This window comes from Pseudophryne corroboree, chromosome 1 (genome assembly GCF_028390025.1).
Source record: "Pseudophryne corroboree isolate aPseCor3 chromosome 1, aPseCor3.hap2, whole genome shotgun sequence".
Taxonomy (NCBI): Eukaryota; Metazoa; Chordata; class Amphibia; order Anura; family Myobatrachidae; genus Pseudophryne; species Pseudophryne corroboree.
In genome coordinates, this window is record NC_086444.1 from 148,417,819 (window position 1) to 148,439,018 (window position 21,200).

At 48.0% G+C, this 21,200-nt stretch overlaps 1 protein-coding gene across 2 annotated transcripts in view; it reads right to left on the minus strand.

Annotated features, from left to right (window-relative positions):
• TENT2 (terminal nucleotidyltransferase 2) overlaps window positions 1-21,200 on the minus strand; it is a 144,832-nt gene that overhangs the window by 93,258 nt on the left and 30,374 nt on the right. The window contains exons 3-5 of one of the 2 annotated variants that reach the window (XM_063963497.1): window positions 10,226-10,273; window positions 9,668-9,920; window positions 3,725-3,839 (exon numbers count right to left, since the gene is read on the minus strand). In XM_063963497.1, coding sequence (XP_063819567.1) covers window positions 3,725-3,839; window positions 9,668-9,920; window positions 10,226-10,273 — 416 coding nt within the window. The remainder of the gene's footprint in view (window positions 1-3,724; window positions 3,840-9,667; window positions 9,921-10,225; window positions 10,274-21,200) is intronic. The other variant, XM_063963501.1, reaches the window with a different exon arrangement.

Consider the following 21,200-nt stretch of genomic DNA (forward strand, 5'->3'; position numbering starts at 1 on the left):
CATCCGTGGTCACCAGGACCCAGTCCTGTATTCCGAATCTGCGGCCCACTAGTAGATGAGCCCTCTGCAGCCACCACAGCAGCGACACCCTGTTTCTTGCTGACAGGGTTATCCGCTGTTGTATCTGTACATGGGACCCGGACCATTAGTCCCACAGGTCCCACTGGAACGTCCTTGCGTGGAGTCTTCCGAATGGAATTATGCTTCGTACGAAGCTACCATTTTTCCCAGGACTCGTGTGCATTGATGTACCGACACCTGTCCTGGTTTTAGGATGTCTCTGACTAGAGATGACAACTCCTCGGCTTTTTCCACTGGAAGAAACACTCTTTTCTGGTCTGCGTTCAGAAACATTCCCAGGAACAGAAGACGTGTCGTCGGGACCAGCTGTGACTTTGGAATATTGAGAATCCAGTCGTGCTGTTGTAGCACTTCCCGAGAGAGTGCTACCCCCACTACCAACTGTTCTTTGGACCTCGCCTTTATCAGGAGATCGTCCAAGTACGGGATAATAAAAACTTCCTTCTTGCGAAGGAGTATCATCACTTCGGCCATTACCTAGGTAAAAACCTTCGGTGCCGTGGACAACTCCAACGGCCGCGTCTGGAACGGATAGTGACAGTCCTGTACCACATATCTGAGGTACTCCTGGTGAGGGGGGGGGGGGGGGGGGGGGAATGGGGACATGCAGGTACGCATCCTTGATGTCCAGGGAGACCCTGTAATCCCCCTCGTCCAGGCTCGTAATAACCGCCCTGAGCGATTCCATCTTGAACTTGAATCTTCTGATATAAAAGTTAAAGTATTTTAATTTCAAGATGGGTCTCACCGAACCGTTGCGGTACCACAACCACTGTGGAATAGTAACCCCTTCCTTGCTGAAGGAGGGGCACCTTGACAATCACTTGTTGTGATTATAGTGTTGAATATCCACCAACACCGTCTCCCTGGCAGAGGGAGGTGCCGGTAAGGCAGATTTTAGGAAACGGCGGGGGGAAGAACGTCTCGAACTCCAGCCTGTATCCCTGAGATACTACTTGAAGGACCCAGGGATCCATGTGAGAGAGCCCACTGTCCGCTGAAATATCTGAGACGGGCCCCCATCGTACCCGGGTCCGCCTGAGCAGCCCCAGCACCATGCTGTGGACCTACCGGACGCAGGGAGGACTTCTGCTCTTGGGAACTAGCTGTGTGTTGCAGCTTTTTTCCTCTACCTTTGCCTCTCGGCAGAAAGGATGAGCCTCTAGCCCACTTGTTTTTCTGGGGCCGAAAGGACTGTACTTGATGATACGGTGCTTTCTTTTGTTGTGGGGTAGCCTGTGGCAAAAAAATTAATTTCCCAGCAGTAGCTGTGGAAACGAGGTCTGAAAAACTATCCCCAAACAGTTTTACCCCCTTATAGGGCAACTTCCATGTGCCGATTCGAGTCGGCATCGCCTGACCATTGCCAAGTCCATAACCCCCGTCTGGCGGCAATGGACCTAGCGCTTATTTTTGATGCCAGCCGGCAAATATCCCTCTGTGCATCACGCACGTATAAGACCACGTCTTTTATATGCTCTATTTTCAGCAAAGTATTGTCCCTATCCATAGTTATTTTCCGACAGGGAATCTGACCACGCAGCGGGAGCACTGCACATCCATGCCGAAGCAACGGCTGGTCGCAATATAATGCCCTAGTGTGTGACCATATCTTATAGGGTAACCTCCTGCTTTCTATCAGCAGGTTCCTTCAGGGCGGCCGTACCCGAAGACGGTAGTGCCACCTTTTCTGATAAGCGTGTAAGCGCTGTATCTACCCTATGGGGTGTTTCCCCGCGTGACCTATCCTCTGGCGGGAAAGGGTACGCTGCCAATAACCGTTGTAGAAATTATCAATTTCTTACCGGGGGAAGACCACTCTTCCTCACACACACCTCATTTAATTTCTCAGATGCAGGAAAAACTACTAATAGTTTTCTCTCACCAAACACAATACCCTTTTATGTGGTACCTGGGGTATAATCATAAATGTGTAATACATTTTTCATTGTCTCAATCCTGTAACGGGTGGACCTATTTGGAGGGTACACCAGTCTCATCGATGTCGACACTGGAGTCAGTATCCGTGTCGACATCTGTGTCTGTTATCTGAGGTAGCGGGCGATTTTAGAGTCCCCCATGACATTTGAGACGCTGGAACAGGCACAAGCTGAGTAGCCGGCTGTTCCGTGTCGTCGACCTTTTATGTAAGGAGTTGACACTTTCACGTAATCCTTCCATAAGTTCAACCACACCGGTGTCGACCCCGCAGGGGGTGACAACATATTAACAGGCATTCGCTCCGCCTCCACCTCATTATCCTCCACATACCTGTCGACACAGCCGTACCGACACACAGCACACACACAGGGAATGCTCTGATAGAGGACAGGACCCCACAAAGCCCTTTGGGGAGACAGAGGGAGAGTATGCCAGCACACACCAGGGCGCTATATATCACAGGGATAGCACCTATAAAAAAGTGTCTTCCCTTATAGCTGCATATATGTTGTATACTGCGCCTAAATTGTGCCCCCCCCTCTCTTTTTAACCCTTTCTGTAGTGTATTAACTGCAGGGGAGAGCCAGGGAGCTTCCCTCCAACGGAGCTGTGAGGGGAAAAATGGTGCCAGTGTGCTGAAGGAGATAGCTCCGCCCCTTTTTCGCGGACTTTTCTCCCGCATTTTTATGGAATCTGGCAGGGGTTAATATACATCCATATAGCCCTGGGGGTTATATGTGATGTATTTTTGCCAGCCAAGGTGTTTATATTGCTGCTCAGGGCGCCCCCCCCCAGCGCCCTGCACCCTCAGTGACCGGAGTGTGTGGTGTGCATGAGGAGCAATGGCGCACAGCTGCAGTGCTGTGCGCTACCTTGGTGAAGACTGATGTCTTCTGCCGCCGATTTTCCGGACCTCTTCTTGCTTCTGGCTCTGTAAGGGGGCCGGCGGCGCGGCTCTGGGACCGGACTCCGAGGCTGGGCCTGTGTTCGGTCCCTCTGGAGCTAATGGTGTCCAGTAGCCTAAGAAGCCCAAGCTGGCTGCAAGCAGGCAGGTTCGCTTCTTCTCCCCTTAGTCCCTCGATGCAGTGAGCCTGTTGCCAGCAGGTCTCACTGAAAATAAAAAACCTAAAACTAACTTTTTCTAAGAAGCTCAGGAGAGCCTCCTAGATTGCACCCTACTCGGTCGGGCACAAAAATCTAACTGAGGCTTGGAGGAGGGTCATAGGGGGAGGAGCCAGTGCACACCAGATAGTCCTAAAGCTTTCTTTAGATGTGCCCAGTCTCCTGCGGAGCCGCTATTCCCCATGGTCCTTACGGAGTTCCCAGCATCCACTAGGACGTCAGAGAAATATTGGATAAAATGACCTTCAGCCTGTGTGTATAAGGTGTATATGTAACAAATTCATTCTGTGCTTAGACTTAGGTCCCATCACCATGATATCTCATTATGGTATGCAATTATTCCAAAATACGGAAAAATCCGATATCCAAAATACCTCTGGTCCCAAGCATTTTGGATAAGGGATACTCAACCTGTATTAACAATAGCAGCAACACAAACTATTAAGAGGGGGACAACTGAAATTAAATCCATCAGATTGTCAGAGATACATTAAGTAATGACAGCATGTGGAAAACAAGAGTCTTAATATAAGGCCTTCTTTAAAATGCTCTCAGTCCAGTGTATAAGTACTGTACATACGTGGAAAGATTTGCTCAATTTCCCTCTGAAGTTCTGCCCGGCAGACATCTTTCTTCTTCAAGTCACTGACTTGCTGTTGACAAGCTTGGAATAACTCCAAGATCTGCTGACTCAGCTGCAACAGAAATCAGAAAAATCAAAGTAATCAGAAGACAACCTTAAAATAAGAATTTACGTACCGATAATTCTATTTCTCGGAGTCCGTAGTGGATGCTGGGGTTCCTGAAAGGACCATGGGGAATAGCGGCTCCGCAGGAGACAGGGCACAAAAAGTAAAGCTTTCCGATCAGGTGGTGTGCACTGGCTCCTCCCCCTATGACCCTCCTCCAAGCCTCAGTTAGGTACTGTGCCCGGACGAGCGTACACAATAAGGGAGGAATTTTGAATCCCGGGTAAGACTCATACCAGCCACACCAATCACACCGTACAACTTGTGATCAAACCCAGTTAACAGTATGATAACAGAGGAGCCTCTGAAAGATGGCTTCCTAAACAATAACCCGAATTAGTTAACAATAACTATGTACAATTATTGCAGATAATCCGCACTTGGGATGGGCGCCCAGCATCCACTACGGACTCCGAGAAATAGAATTATCGGTAAGTAAATTCTTATTTTCTCTATCGTCCTAGTGGATGCTGGGGTTCCTGAAAGGACCATGGGGATTATACCAAAGCTCCCAAACGGGCGGGAGAGTGCGGATGACTCTGCAGCACCGAATGAGAGAACTCCAGGTCCTCCTTAGCCAGAGTATCAAATTTGTAAAATTTTACAAACGTGTTCTCCCCTGACCACGTAGCTGCTCGGCAAAGTTGTAATGCCGAGACCCCTCGGGCAGCCGCCCAAGATGAGCCCACCTTCCTTGTGGAGTGGGCCTTTACAGATTTAGGCTGTGGCAGGCCTGCCACAGAATGTGCAAGTTGGATTGTGCTACAGATCCAACGAGCAATCGTCTGCTTAGACGCAGGAGCACCCATCTTGTTGGGTGCATACAATATAAACAACGAGTCAGATTTTCTGACTCCAGCTGTCCTTGCAATATATATTTTTAATGCTCTGACAACGTCCAGTAACTTGGAGTCCTCCAAGTCACTTGTAGCCGCAGGCACTACAATAGGCTGGTTCAGATGAAATGCTGACACCACCTTAGGGAGAAAATGCGGACGAGTCCGCAGTTCTGCCCTGTCCGAATGGAAAATCAGATATGGGCTTTTGTAAGATAAAGCTGCCAGTTCTGACACTCTCCTGGCCGAAGCCAGGGCTAGTAACATGGTCACTTTCCATGTGAGATATTTTAAATCCACCTTTTTTAGTGGTTCAAACCAATGAGATTTTAGAAATTCCAAAACCACATTGAGATCCCACGGTGCCACTGGAGGCACCACAGGAGGCTGTATATGCAGCACTCCCTTAACAAAAGTCTGGACTTCAGGAACTGAAGCCAATTCTTTTTGAAAGAAAATCGACAGGGCCGAAATTTGAACCTTAATAGATCCCAATTTGAGACCCATAGACAATCCTGATTGCAGGAAATGTAGGAATCGACCCAGTTGAAATTCCTCCGTTGGAGCACTCCGATCCTCGCACCACGCAACATATCTTCGCCAAATGCGGTGATAGTGTTGCACGGTTACTTCCTTCCTTGCTTTAATCAAAGTAGGAATGACTTCTTCCGGCATGCCTTTTTCCTTTAGGATCCGGCGTTCAACCGCCATGCCGTCAAACGCAGCCGCGGTAAGTCTTGAAACAGACAGGGACCCTGCTGAAGCAAGTCCCTCCTTAGAGGTAGAGGCCACGGATCTTCCGTGATCATCTCTTGAAGTTCCGGGTACCAAGTCCTTCTTGGCCAATCCGGAACCACTAGTATCGTTCTTACGCCTCTTTGCCGTATAATTCTCAATACTTTTGGTATGAGAGGCAGAGGAGGAAACACATACACCGACTGGTACACCCAAGGCGTTACCAGCGCGTCCACAGCTATTGCCTGCGGATCTCTTGACCTGGCGCAATACCTGTCCAGTTTTTTGTTGAGGCGAGACGCCATCATGTCCACCATTGGTCTTTCCCAACGGGTTACCAGCATGTGGAAGACTTCCGGATGAAGTCCCCACTCTCCCGGGTGAAGGTCGTGTCTGCTGAGGAAGTCTGCTTCCCAGTTGTCCACTCCCGGGATGAACACTGCTGACAGTGCTATCACATGATTCTCTGCCCAGCGAAGAATCCTTGCAGCTTCTGCCATTGCACTCCTGCTTCTTGTGCCGCCCTGTCTGTTTACATGGGCGACTGCCGTGATGTTGTCCGACTGGATCAACACCGGTTTTCCTTGAAGCAGAGGTTCTGCCTGGCTTAGAGCATTGTAGATTGCTCTTAGTTCCAGAATGTTTATGTGAAGAGACGTTTCCAGGCTCGTCCACACTCCCTGGAAGTTTCTTCCTTGTGTGACTGCTCCCCAGCCTCTCAGGCTGGCGTCCGTGGTCACCAGGATCCAATCCTGTATGCCGAATCTGCGGCCCTCCAATAGATGAGCACTCTGCAACCACCACAGAAGAGATACCCTTGTCCTTGGAGACAGGGTTATCCGCTGGTGCATCTGAAGATGCGACCCTGACCATTTGTCCAACAGATCCCTCTGGAAAATTCGTGCATGGAATCTGCCGAATGGAATTGCTTCGTAAGAAGCCACCATTTTTCCCAGGACTCTTGTGCATTGATGTACAGACACCTTTCCTGGTTTTAGGAGGTTCCTGACAAGCTCGGATAACTCCTTGGCTTTTTCCTCCGGGAGAAAAACCTTTTTCTGAACCGTGTCCAGAATCATCCCTAGGAACAGCAGACGAGTTGTCGGCATTAACTGGGATTTTGGAATATTCAGAATCCAGCCGTGCTGTTTTAGCACTTCTTGAGACAGTGCTAATCCCCTCTCTAGCTGTTCTCTGGACCTTGCCCTTATTAGGAGATCGTCCAAGTATGGGATAATTAATACGCCTTTTCTTCGAAGAAGAATCATCATCTCGGTCATTACCTTTGTAAAGACCCGAGGTGCCGTGGACAATCCGAACGGCAGCGTCTGAAACTGATAGTGACAGTTTTGTACAACGAACCTGAGGTACCCCTGGTGTGAGGGGTAAATTGGAACGTGGAGGTACGCATCCTTGATGTCCAAGGACACCATAAAGTCCCCTTCTTCCAGGTTCGCTATCACTGCTCTGAGTGACTCCATTTTGAACTTGAACTTCTTTATGTACAGGTTCAAGGACTTCAGATTTAGAATAGGTCTTACCGAGCCGTCCGGCTTCGGTACCACAAATAAAAGAGTGGAATAATACCCCTTTCCCTGTTGTAGAAGAGGTACCTTGACTATCACCTGCTGAGAGTACAGCTTGTGAATGGCTTCCAAAACCGTCTCCCTTTCGGAGGGGGACGTTGGTAAAGCAGACTTCAGGAAACGGCGAGGCGGATCTGTCTCTAGTTCCAACCTGTACCCCTGAGATATTATCTGCAGGATCCAGGGATCTACCTGCGAGTGAGCCCACTGCGCGCTGAAATTCTTGAGACGACCGCCCACCGCCCCTGAGTCCGCTTGAGAAGCCCCAGCGTCATGCTGAGGCTTTTGTAGAAGCGGGGGAGGGCTTCTGTTCCTGGGAAGGAGCTGCCTGTTGGTGTCTCTTCCCCCTTCCTCTGCCTCGTGGCAGATATGAATATCCCTTTGCTCTCTTGTTTTTAAAGGAACGAAAGGGCTGCGGTTGAAAAGTCGGTGTCTTTTTCTGTTGGGGAGTAGCTTGAGGTAAAAAGGTGGATTTCCCGGCTGTAGCCGTGGCCACCAAATCTGATAGACCGACTCCAAATAACTCCTCCCCTTTATACGGCAAAACTTCCATATGCCGTTTTGAGTCCGCATCGCCTGACCACTGTCGCGTCCATAAACTTCTTCTGGCCGAAATGGACATAGCACTTACCCGTGATGCCAGTGTGCAGATATCCCTCTGTGCATCACGCATATAAAGAAATGCATCCTTTATTTGCTCTAAAGACAGTAAAACATTGTCCCTATCCAGGGTATCAATATTTTCAATCAGGGACTCTGACCAAGCTACTCCAGCACTGCACATCCAGGCTGTCGCTATAGCTGGTCGTAGTATAACACCTGTATGTATGTATATACTTTTTTGGATATTTTCCATCCTCCTATCTGCTGGATCTTTAAGTGCGGCCGTCTCAGGAGAGGGTAACGCCACTTGTTTAGATAAGCGTGTGAGCGCCTTGTCCACCCTAGGAGGTGTTTCCCAGCGCGCCCTAACCTCTGACGGGAAAGGGTATAAAGCTAATAACTTCTTTGAAATTAGCATCTTTTTATCGGGGGCAACCCACGCTTCATCACATACATCATTTAGTTCTTCTGATTCAGGAAAAACTATAGGTAGTTTTTTCACACCCCACATAATACCCTGTTTAGTGGTACCTGTAGTATCAGCTAAATGTAACGCCTCCTTCATTGCCAAAATCATATAACGTGTGGCCCTACTGGAAAATACGGTTGATTCGTCACCGTCGCCACTGGAATCAGTGCCTGTGTCTGGGTCTGTGTCGACCGACTGAGGCAAAGGGCGTTTTACAGCCCCTGACGGTGTTTGAGGCGCCTGGACAGGCACTAACTGATTGTCCGGCCGTCTCATGTCGTCAAACGACTGCTTTAGCGTGTTGACACTATCCCGTAATTCCATAAATAAAGGCATCCATTCTGGTGTCGACCCCCTAGGAGGTGACATCCCCATATTTGGCAATTGCTCCGCCTCCACACCAATATCGTCCTCATACATGTCGACACACACGTACCGACACACAGCAGACACACAGGGAATGCTCTTAACGAAGACAGGACCCCACTAGCCCTTTGGGGAGACAGAGGGAGAGTTTGCCAGCACACACCAAAAGCGCTATATATGACAGGGATAGCCTTATAATAAGTGCTCCCTGTATAGCTGCTTTTATAATATAATTTTTGCCACTATTTTGCCCCCCCTCTCTTGTTTTACCCTGTTTCTGTAGTGCAGTGCAGGGGAGAGACCTGGGAGCCGTCCTGACCAGCGGAGCTGTGTAAGGAAAATGGCGCTGTGTGCTGAGGAGATAGGCCCCGCCCCTTTTTCGGCGGGCTCGTCTCCCGCTCTTTAGTGTATTCTGGCAGGGGTTAAATATCTCCATATAGCCCCCGGAGGCTATATGGGAGGTATTTTTTAGCCAAATAGGTTTTCATTTGCCTCCCAGGGCGCTCCCCTCCCAGCGCCCTGCACCCTCAGTGACTGCCGTGTGAAGTGTGCTGAGAGGAAAATGGCGCACAGCTGCAGTGCTGTGCGCTACCTTTAGAAGACTGAGGAGTCTTCTGCCGCCGATTCTGGACCTCTTCATGTTTCAGCATCTGCAAGGGGGCCGGCGGCGAGGCTCCGGTGACCATCCAGGCTGTACCTGTGATCGTCCCTCTGGAGCTGATGTCCAGTAGCCAAGAAGCCAATCCATCCTGCACGCAGGTGAGTTCACTTCTTCTCCCCTAAGTCCCTCGTTGCAGTGATCCTGTTGCCAGCAGGACTCACTGTAAAATAAAAAACCTAAGCTAAACTTTCTCTAAGCAGCTCTTTAGGAGAGCCACCTAGATTGCACCCTTCTCGGCCGGGCACAAAAATCTAACTGAGGCTTGGAGGAGGGTCATAGGGGGAGGAGCCAGTGCACACCACCTGATCGGAAAGCTTTACTTTTTGTGCCCTGTCTCCTGCGGAGCCGCTATTCCCCATGGTCCTTTCAGGAACCCCAGCATCCACTAGGACGATAGAGAAAATTATTATTTCCATGCCGAACGGCTTATAACCAGTAAAGCCAGGTGGTAAATCCCGAACACTCTATAATACGCAACATAGTGAAGGCAAAAAGAAAAGGTCTGCTTTCATAACTACCTTGTCATTAGCAACAGGCAAAGTGGTTTCTATGTGGTCAAACAGCCAGGAGTCTCCTGTAGATGAAACTTGACCATTTACATCAGGGTTCGGAGGTACTTGCGGCAACGGCAATCCTGCAGATCCTGGGATGGAGTAGTGGTGGCGGTCTTTTAAAGGCACTGCTTGGTGAATGATAGGGGAAGGCTGCTGAGGAGAATTATATCTTTGCCTTTTCACATCATGAGGATTATTTCCCTCATCACTTCTTCGCCTATAAGATATACAAAAACGCAAAAAGAATGTATCTTTGTAATGTGTTGCAGAACAAATACCACCACCAAACAACTGTACGCAGAAGTAGCAAACAGTGAGTCTACAATGCAACTGGTATGTGTATTAAGGGTAGTCAGGGTGATGGACTCTATACAATGTCGATTTTTTTTCTACTCAAAATTTTACACAATACACTCGCTAAACAATAATAAAAAAACTGCATAACTAAATGATACGCCATGAAAAGTGCAAAACATAACCGCTTGTTACAGTGAGAAAACTTGAACCATTTGTAGAGCTTACCGTGATAGGGAGTCAATATGTAGAATCTGTCTAAGTAAAAATCGTAATCTGGGCAAAAAAGAACCCAAATTCACTTTGCACGTCTTCACAATGAATACAGCTTAGAACGGCACGTTTCTTACAGCTCTAAATTATTAGCATAAATAAAGGATGGGGTTTAGGCCTTCAAGCTAGATGTACTATTGAAAACAGCGGAAGTTACACAACTGAATTAACAATACAAGCATTATCATGGCATTATGTAAATATTATGCAAAGGGACACCCTGCCCTTCCAAGCTGCAATGCACAATTACTGCTGAGCCTTGGAGCAGATGAAGATACGATCTATATTCTAAACATAGCAGCCTAAAGCACTCTAGAGAACAAGCCCTACAGAAGTAAGGGACAGAAGCTATTGAGCTACTCACACAACAAAGGAGAACATGGAAGATATTATCGTAAAAACTGGAGTTCAGCAAACTATTAACATTCAGCTGTAGGTGAGGAAGCAGTGAGACATCACTGCCCCTTTCCAGGATGGTTTTAGAACATTAAGCATTTAAATATATATTTTGTTTTAACTGGATAATCAAAAAAAATATTAGAGATACAAATTGATTACGCTCTATAACCATTTATATTTTTTAAGCCATGTATGAAAAACGGGTGGTCTTCACTTTGCTGGCGGTCGGGCTCCCGGCGACCAGCATACCAGCGCCGGAATCCCGACAGTTTTTCTCCCTCTTGGGGGTCCACGATCCCCCTGGAGGGAGAATGGATAGCATGGAGCGCCACCGTACCCGCAGCGAGCCCGCAAGGGGCTCATTTGCGTTCGCCCAGCTGTCTGTATGCCGGCAGTCAGGATTCCGGCGCCGGTATGCTGGTCGTCAGGAGCCCAACCGCCGGCAACACACACTACACCCACGAAAAACACCCAGATCTTTGCAGACAGAATCTATAGTACTACTAAAAACTGGTTTTATAAATAAATTGTCTTCAAAAATACAATCCACAATCAAATAAAGAACTTTACCGCATAGAAGGCTTGCAGTAATTAGCAGGCAAGTCAATCGTGAAGCGGAAGCATGAACAGAGATTTAGCAATGACATTTTGATACATCAACAAGGAAGGTAAGGTGATCTGGTCAGATAAATCGCCCACAAACTCTACAGTGCTCGTTTGCTATATGGAGGGGTTCTGGTGCTTCCGCAATGTTGTGGGGCAAATCTTTCTGTCAACGGCTGGGTGCATTCATTTACTTAGAGGGCACTATCAGGGCAAATCCCTACTCAATATTATGGAGAGATCCCAGACAGGAAGGGTGTCAGGATGACAATTCCCCACCTACACAGCATGTAGTCTCCCATTGGTCTGATGTGCAAGATAGCAAGATACTGATGTTATCCATAAGTCAGGGACTTCTCAGACACCACATCAGAATGCAATTGATAAATGGATGAGAGAGATTCAGGAATGAATCATAACGTTTTCCACCATCAACCAGGGGAACCAATTAAGTGACTTTCCTGTGGAAGATTAGTGCAGACATACAGGACAACAAGCCATGCTGCTTTACAGTCTGTGCTACCTGCATGCCATATATTGCGATTTCCAGATTTCGGTCCTCTTTATATGGATTTCTTAATGCCCTAAAGGCAGGGTTTCCCAACCTCGTTCCTCAAGGCACACTAACAGTCTTGGTTTTAGTGATAGCCAGGCTTGAACACAGGTGACTTAATTAGTAACTCAGTTATTTTGATTTAACCATCTGTGCCGAGGCCTGGATATCACTAAAACCTGCACTGTTGGTGTGCATTGAGGACCGCGGTTGGGAATGCCTGTCCTAAGGTAAAGGTAGGTGATAGCAGCCTGTAAATACTTTACCACATAGCACCAGCAGATACACTCAAGTATGCTCCGTACAATACAGTAACTAGTGCAGGTATCTCATCCAACTTTGCTTACAGACACTGTGTGTCTTTATTTCCTACTATGCTTCAGGTTAAAGCAGACATCATGTGAATACGGGGGCTAAGTACTAAGCCTTGGAAAGAGAAAGTGCAAGGAGATGAAGTACCAGCCAATCAGCTTCTGTAATTATTGAAACACAGCCTGTAACATGGCAGTTAGGAGCCGATTGGCTGGTACTTTATCTCTCTCCAAGGCTTTAGTACATTGACCCACAAATGAAGTGTATGAAAGACAGAGAACACACTTTTAGACGGACTGTGTTTTTGTACGAGACAAGAGACTTTTTTTCCTTAAGCTATTATGATTCCACCAGCAGGTGTAACAACCCCGTGGAGACATCACACATGCACCCTCCAAGGACACACATCCTCTAATGGTTACAGATGAGACCCTTTGTATATATCCAGGAGTTGAGGTGAAAAAAAATAATACTCAAATGCAGGCACATAACTACAACGCTATGGTTACAGTGTACGGTAATTGGCCCCACTGCTAAGAGTGAAAAAGATCTAGGGCAGCATAAGTAAATGACAATGATTTCTTACCATTATGGTCTTGGGGCGTGATTCTGATTAGCACGCAGCTTTGTAAGCGTCCAGTCAGCAAATTTTAACAAAGCGCGCTCACTCTGCAGCAAACATGCATTTCTGTGCATCTCTGGCTGACTCTGGGTCAGACGGATCTCTTTCCATGCCCAAAATGGGAGTTTCTGGGTGTTAATTGGGCAGACCCATAAAAGGGCCCCATTCCGTAGCAGTGGCTACAGCCTACTCGGAATCATGCGTATGCCGAGGAGTTGCCTATTTCAGATAAATATCTTGCACCCAGAAGAGGTAAGCTGCGTGAGCCGATGTGAATGATGTTGACGGCTTCGTAAGCGGATAGTAAAAAGTGTAGCGGTACAATGTGCACACATAAGTCGTGTGTAGTCGCATGAACATTCTGTCCACAATAAATATTAATTCCGACTGCGGCCCCATATGGCGCTGCAGGAGACTCAGAATCAGACCCTATATGCGCATTAGCACAGAGGTTCTCAAACGCAGTCCCCAAGGCACCACAACGGTCCAGGTTTTAAGTATATCCATGCTTGGCCACAAGTGACTTCACTAGTACCTCAATTAATTTGATTGTACCATTTGTGCTGAGCCATGGATATACTTAAAACCCGGACGTCTGTGGTGCCTTGAGGACTGCGTTTGAGAACCTCTGCATTAGCCCAAGGGAAAGAAACAAAAGAACAGTTTACATGCATACTGGCACAGAGCTCCAGGTATGATTCTGCACAGGGTCTGGTAAGTAACTATAACGTTCTATGCGTTTCTAACCATAAAGAGCAGTTCTGCAGTTAGTGGTGTTCCATAGAGTCAGTGCACGTGTAATCTATAGTAAGAGAGAATGCAGACTATTGAGGGCAAGCTTTGTATCAGATAAAGCTATAAAATATAACCCATATATCTTATTAGAAAAATATTTGTTCAGTACCTATTTAGACGGTATACGGTCAGAATGTCAACAGCAACAGATTAAAACTATTATAGGGTCAGGAACCGCAATGCTCTGCGGGCTCGACATTTACAATGTTGACATTACGTAAATGCCGACATTATGAATGCCGACAAAATGTACCACATCCATTTATACCAAGCCTGGCCAACCTGTGGCTCTCCAGCTGTTGTGAAACTACACGTCCCAGCATGCCCTGCCACAATTTTGCTACTGGGGAGTGGTCAAACTGTGGCAAGGCATGCTGGGATGTGTAGTATCACAACAGCTGGAGAGCCACAGGTTGGCCAGGCCTGATTTATACAAACACGACACTCACAAAATAAAATCAGGTGAAATTTTTGTTTTAAATAGTAATACTGTAGAATACTTTATTTACGAAGGATAGAATGGGAAGAATAGGAGGAGGGGTAGCAATGGGGTGTGGTATGGAAGGTAGATAGTAACTAGGTCGACCACTATTGGTCGACAGTAACTAGGTCGACAGGGTCTTTAGTTCAACATGAGTATGTTTTTTTGGTGATGTTTTCTTCGTGGAGTGACTGGGAACCCCAATTAACGCACTGTGTCCCCTTGCTTCGGGAAAGGTGCTTCGCTGCGCTCGGCACAGATTACCGTTCCCAATTGTAGTCCACGTGGATTGTTAAGTATGAAAAGGTTCAAAAAAAGAAAAAGAAAAATCGTGAAAAACTTATGTCGACCTTTTGACCTGTCGACCTAGAGACCCTGTCGACCAATAGTGGTTGACCTAGATCAGTGATCTCCAACCCGTAGCTCGCGAGCTACCGGTAGCTCACAGAGCGCACGGGCTTGGGCAGTCACTGGCACTCCTCCTCCCTTAATTTTTAATATGGTGTCGGCCGTCAGTCAATCAGAGCTCATGGACCGGCAGTGGCGGCACCTGATTGGCTCACTTACCGGTACTAAATTTTAAATGCCCGCCGCCGCCGGAGACTGTCAGCCTCACCGCAGCTGCTCTCCGGACTTCACAGGAGAGGCATGCGCTGCGCTCTCCTCCCCTTCCGTCACTCATACAGGAGGAGCAGCACCGGCAGCAGTAGAAGAAGCCAGCAAGGGTTAGCACTGTGTGGGGCACTGTATTGGACACTGCGGGGGAGGGGTGTTGAGATCCCTTTGGAGGCACAAAGGGCGGTTGGATGTGCAGAACCCCCTTCAAAAATGTCTGAAGCTCAGGGAGAGAAGCAAATTGTTTCTGGAAGAGAATGGATAAGGCCGAAATCTGGACTTTTATGGAGCTCAAACGCAGGCACACATCCACACCTGACTGCAGAAAAGGAGAAAACATCCCATTTGAACTTCCACCACAGGAAATTTCCTGTTCTCACACCAAGAGACGTATTTTTTCCAAATACGGTGGTAATGTTTAGACGTTACCCCCTTTCTAGCTTGGATCAGTGTTGGAATAACCCTATCTGGGATTCCTTTCCGGGCCAGAATTTGACGCTCAACCTCCATGCCGTCAAACGTAGCCGTGGTAAGTCTTGATAGACGAACAGACCCTGTTGGAGAAGGTCCTCGCGAAGAGGTAGAGGCCAAGGGTCCCCTAGGTGCATCACCAGGCCCTTCTTGGCCAGTCTGGAGCAATGAGAATTGCTTGAACCTTTTCCCGTTTTATTGTTTTGAGAATCTTTGGGATCAATGGGAGTGGTGGAAACACGTACACCATCTGGTAGACCCATGGAGTCAGACGTAGAGCGGCCACCGCCACCGCTTGTGGGTACCTCGACCTGGAACAATACCGCTTGAGCTTCTTGTTGAGACGAAAGGCCATCATGTCGATTTATGGAATTCCCTACCGACGTGTCACGCACCCAAACACCTCCGGGTGAAGGCCCCACTCTCCTAGGTGGAGGTAGTGTCTGCTGAGGAAGTCTGCTTCCCAGTTGTCTACTCCCGGAATGAAGATTGCGGACAACACCACAGCGTGTCCTTCTGCCCAGAGGAGAATCCTTCCCTCTGACATTGCTGCTCTGCTCTTCGTTCCACCTTGTCGGTTTACGTACGTTACTGCCGTCACATTGTCCGACTGAACTTGAATGGCTTGATCTAGAAGATGTGATGCCTGTAGAAGGGCATTGTATATGGACCTTAGTTCCAGAATGTTGATCGGAAAAATGGCTTCCTGACTTCACCATTTTCCTTGGAACTGTTCCCCAACCTCTGAGGCTTGCGTGTGGTCAGCAGAATCCAATTTTGAATCCCGAACCTTCGGCCCTCGGTCAGGTGAGAAGTCTCAAGCCACCACAGGAGAGAAATCCTAGCTTTTGGGGACAGACAGACCCTCGGGGGCAAGTGTAGATGCGATCCGGACCACTTGTCCAACAGATCCAGTTGGAAGGGCCTTGCATGGAACCTTCCGTATTGTAGCGCCTCGTAGGCGGCTACCATCTTTCCCAGAAGGTGAATGCATAGATGCACAGATATCCGGGTTGGTTTCAGAACATCCCGCACCATCGACTGGATCAACAATGCCTTTTCCAACAGAAGGAACACCTTCCGTGCCTCCGTATCATCCCCAGGAACGGAAGCCTCCGTGTTGGTTCCAGTTGAGATTTTGGTAGGTTCAGAATCCACCCGTGATCCTGGAGTAGTAGGGTTGAGAGGACAATGTCGTCTAACAACCTTTCCCTGGATGGTGCTTTTATCAGCAGATCGTCCAGGTACAGAATTATGTTCACTCCCTGTTTGCGTATGAGAAACATAATCTCTGCCATTACCTTGGTGAACACCCTCGGTGCCGTAGAGAGGCCAAATGGCAAGGCCTGGAACTGGTAGTGACAGTCCTGTAAGGCAAACCTTCGATAAGCCTGATGAGGTGGCCAAATCGGAATATGAAGGTAGGCATCACTGATGGAGACACCAAGAATTCCCCCTCCTCCAGACCTGAGATTACCGCTCTCAGAGACTCCATCTTGAACACCTGTAAGTACAGGTTCAACGATTTGAGATATAAAATGGGCCTTACCGAACCGTCTGGTTTCGGTACTACAAACAGGTTGGAATAATAACCTTTGTTTTGCAGTTGAAGTGGAACTAGAACAATGATCTGAGTCTCTACCATTTTTTGAAACACTTCCTATAAAGTCATACTTGCTTCTTGAGAAGCAGGTAAGCCTGATTTGAAGAATCTGAGGTGGGAGTTCCTGAGACTCCAGTCTGTAGCCCTGGGCTATAAGATCTTTGACCCAGGGATCCTGGCATGACGTTTCCCATATGTGACTGAAGAATCTTAAACAGGCCCACCTGCCTATCTTCCAGGCAGTGCGGTCCACCGTCAGGCTGAAGGCTTAGAGGAAGCAAAAGCGGGGTTCTGTTCCTGTGAACCTGCAGATGCTGGTTTTCTGGGTTTACCTCTATTGCCTTTGAAGGCCGTAGAAGAACCTTTGGTTTTGTTTTTAAATGTCGCTGTTCGAAAAGACTGCAGAGTTGGAGCAGTGTAGAATTTTCTAGCCGGGGGAGCGGCGGAAGGAAGGTATGTAGACTTACCCGCCGTAGCCTTGGATATCCACGAATCCAGTTAATCTCCAAAAGGGGCTTCACCTGTGAAAGGTAGGCTTTCCATGCCTTTCCTGGAATCCGCGTCCGCAGTCCACTGGCCCCTGCGTGCATTGAGTAAACCAATATCCTTTATGGCCTCCACCATAAAGTTAGCAGAATCTAATATATGCTGAAGGAGTAAAATAATCTCCCCCCCCCCGGATAAGGAATCTAACCCGTCAATTAGATTACCTGACCACAAAGGAGTATAGGGAAAAACCTCAAGTGGCGTAGAACAAGAATGGTAAATATATGTATTACCCGTGTGGGTTAGAGTCCAAAACTCTTCAAACCCGGAAAAGTTCTTTGGTGGGTTCACTTCCAGGGTGCACTTTAGGTATGGGTGTGCACTGGCTCCTCCCTCTAGGCCCCTCCTCCAGACCTCAGTTAGAGAAACTGTGCCCAGAGGAGATGAACAGTACGAGGAAAGGATTTTTGTTAACCAAGGGCAAGATTCGTATGACACCTTGAAAAAGGCTCCTTAGAGAGCAGAAACGCGTTGGTGATCTGATTGGGGAGACTGCATTGAACCGGTATTTGACTTCCTGGATACTGCAGATCCAAAGACTGATTCGGCACCTGGAAAGATCGAGGGGAATCCTTGGTATATTAATATGCTGTTTTGGGTGAACATTTCATGACACCCCACGAAATCCGGTACGCATTCTAGCCTAGTCTGTGGTGGATTGCTGTGTATGAAATTCAGTTTTATTAATATAATTCTTTGTGGGAAATACTTTACATTATTTTTGTGAAATTATTGAATAAAAACAATACTACTCTATATCCTCCTTTCTTTTCTAATTTTTGGGTCCATATGGAATTGGTTTCCTATAGGGAGAAAGGAGAGAATCAAGATTAAGAAACAAGATAATTGACTTTTGAGCCCATCTATTGAGACTGAATTGGACTGTAACACTAGAGATCCCAGCAGAAAAAGGGAATAGTGTAACATTGTGGTATCTAAAACTGCTATCTTTTTTACCCTGTACCAAGAGGGTGCGCACGGTTGCTTACACTTGTTGTCATTCACTTGTCCAGTAGGTACCATTGGAAGGTCCTCGCATGGAACCTGCCGAATGGAATGGCCTCGTAAAATGCCACCATCTTTCCCAGGACTCGAGTGCAGTGATGCACTGACACCTTTTACCTCAGACATGTCGACACACGCGTACCGACACACCACACACTCAGGGAATCCTCTTATCTGAAGACCGTTCCCCCACAAGGCCCTTTGGAGAGACAGAGAGAGTATGCCAGCACACACCCAGCGCTATATGACCCAGGAAAAACCACAATATGTTTACCTAGATAGTGCTGTATGTATTTTGCGTCAAATATGTGCCCCCCCCCCTTCTTTAAGGAGAGGACCATATAGAACAAACAAAGCTTCTGTCTTCCTGACCCTAGCTGTTCTGGCCACATAAATCTTCAAAGCCCTGACCACATCAAGGGACTCGGAATCCTCCAAGTCACGCGTAGCCACAGGCACTACAATAGGTTGGTTCATATGAAAAGAGGAGACCACCTTAGGAAGGAAGTGAGGACGAGTCCTCAATTCCGCCCTATCCACATGAAAAACCAGATAGGGGCTTTTATGTGACAAAGCCGCCAATTCCGAAACTCGCCTTGCTGAAGCTAAGGCCAGCAACATGACCACCTTCCAAGTGAGGTACTTCAACTCCACCGCGTTGAGTGGTTCAAACCAATGTGACTTAAGGAAACTTAACACCACGTTAAGGTCCCAAGGCGCCACCGGAGGTACAAACGGGGGCTGAATATGCAGTACTCCCTTCACAAATGTCTGAACTTCAGGAAGAGAAGCCAATTCCCTTTGAAAGAAAATAGATAAAGCCGAAATTTGAACCTTTATGGACCCTAATTTTAGGCCCAAATTCACTCCAGTTTAAAGGAAGTGAAGGAAACGGCCCAAATGGAATTCTTCCGTAGGAGTATTCCTGGCCTCACACCAAGAAACATTTTCTCCATAAGCGGTGATAATGTTTCGATGTCACGTCCTTCTTAGCCTTAATCAGGGTAGAAATGACCTCCTCCGGAATACCTTTTTCCGCTAGGATCCGGCGTTCAAGCGCCATGCCGTCAAACGCAGCCGCGGTAAGTCTTGGAACATACAGGGCCTCTGTTGCAGTAGGTCCTGTCAAAGAGGAAGAGGCCACGGATCTTCTGTGAGCAACTCCTGCAGATCCGGATACCAAGTCCTTCGTGGCCAATCCGGAGCAACGAAGATTGTTCTCACTCTTCTTCGTCTTATTATTCTCAACACCTTGGGTATGAGAGGAAGAGGAGGGAACACATAGACCGACCTGAACACCCAAGGCGTCTACCGCCACCGCTTGAGGGTCCCTTGACCTGGCGCAATACCGCTTTAGCTTTTTGTTGAGGGCAGTCCCCACCGACCCACGCGAAGACTTCCTGATGAAGTCCCCAGGATGCAGATCGTGTCTGCTGAGGAAGTCCGCTTCCCAGTTGTCCACTCCCGGAATGAACACTGCTGACAGTGCGCTTACATGACCTTCCGCCCAGCGAAGAATCCTGGTGGCTTCTGCCATTGCCACCCTGCTCCTTGTGCCGCCTTGGGGGTTTACATGAGCCACTGCTGTGGACATTGTCCGACTGAATCAGAACTGGCTTGTTGCGAAGTAATGCCTCCGCTTGACGTAGGGCGTTGTATATGGCCCTCAACTCCAGGACGTTGATGTGGAGACAAGTCTCTAGACTTGACCAGAGACCTTGGAAATTTCTTCCCAGTGTGACTGCTCCCCAACCTCGGAGGCTCGCGTCCGTGGTCACCAGGATCCAGTCCTGAATGCCGAACCTGCGGCCCTCTAGGAGGTGAGCACTGTGTAGCCACCATAGGAGAGATACCCTGGCTCTGGGAGACAGGGTGATCCTTTGATGCATTTGTAAATGAGACCCGGACCACTTATCCAGTAGGTCCCATTGAAAAGTCCTCGCATGGAACCTGCCGAAGGGGATGGCCTCGTAAGATGCCACCATCTTCCCCAGGACACGTGTGCAGTGATGCACTGAAACCTTTTTTGGCTTCAATAGGTTCTTGACCAGAGCCATGAGCTCCTGAGCCTTTTCCATCGGAAGAATAACCTTTTTCTGGTCTGTGTCCAGAATCAGGCCCAAAAAGGTCAGACGCATTGTAGGAACCAGCTGTGACTTCGGAATATTGAGAATCCAGCCGTGTTGCTGTAACGTCTTCACAGACAGACAGTGATACGCTGTCCAGTAACTTCTCTCGAGATCTCACCTTTATGAGGAGATCGTCCAAGTATGGGATAATTGTGACACCCTGCTTGCGCAGGAGCACCATCATTCCGCCATTACCTTGGTAAAAATCCTTGGGGCCGTGGAAAGCCCAAACGGCAACGTCTGAAATTGGTAATGAGAGTCCTGTACCGCAAATCTCAGGAACGCCTGATGAGGAGGAAATATCGGAACATGAAGGTATGCATCCTTTATGTCTAGGGAAACCATCCAATCCCCCCCTTCCAGGCTGGCGATGACCGCTCTGAGCGATTTCATCTTGAACTTGTACTTTTTTAAGTACAGGTTCAGGGATTTTAAATTCAAAATGGGTCTGACCGAACCGTCCGGTTTCGGTACCACAAACAGGTTTGAGTAATACCCCTTGCTTTGTTGCAGAAGGGGAACCTTGACTATCACCTGTTGAAGATACAATTTTTTAATTGCATTTAACACTAACTCCCTCTCTGAAGGAGAAGCTGGCAGAGCAGACTTGAAAAACCGGCGAGGAGGCACCTCTTCGAAATCCAGCCTGTATCCCTGAGAAACACTCTAGTGCCCAGGGATCCACCCGTGAGTGAACCCAGATGTGGCTGAAAAATCGAAGACGTGCCCCCACTTGAGCTGACTCCACCAGGGAAGCCCCAGCATCATGCGGTGGATTTTGCCGACGCAGGGGACG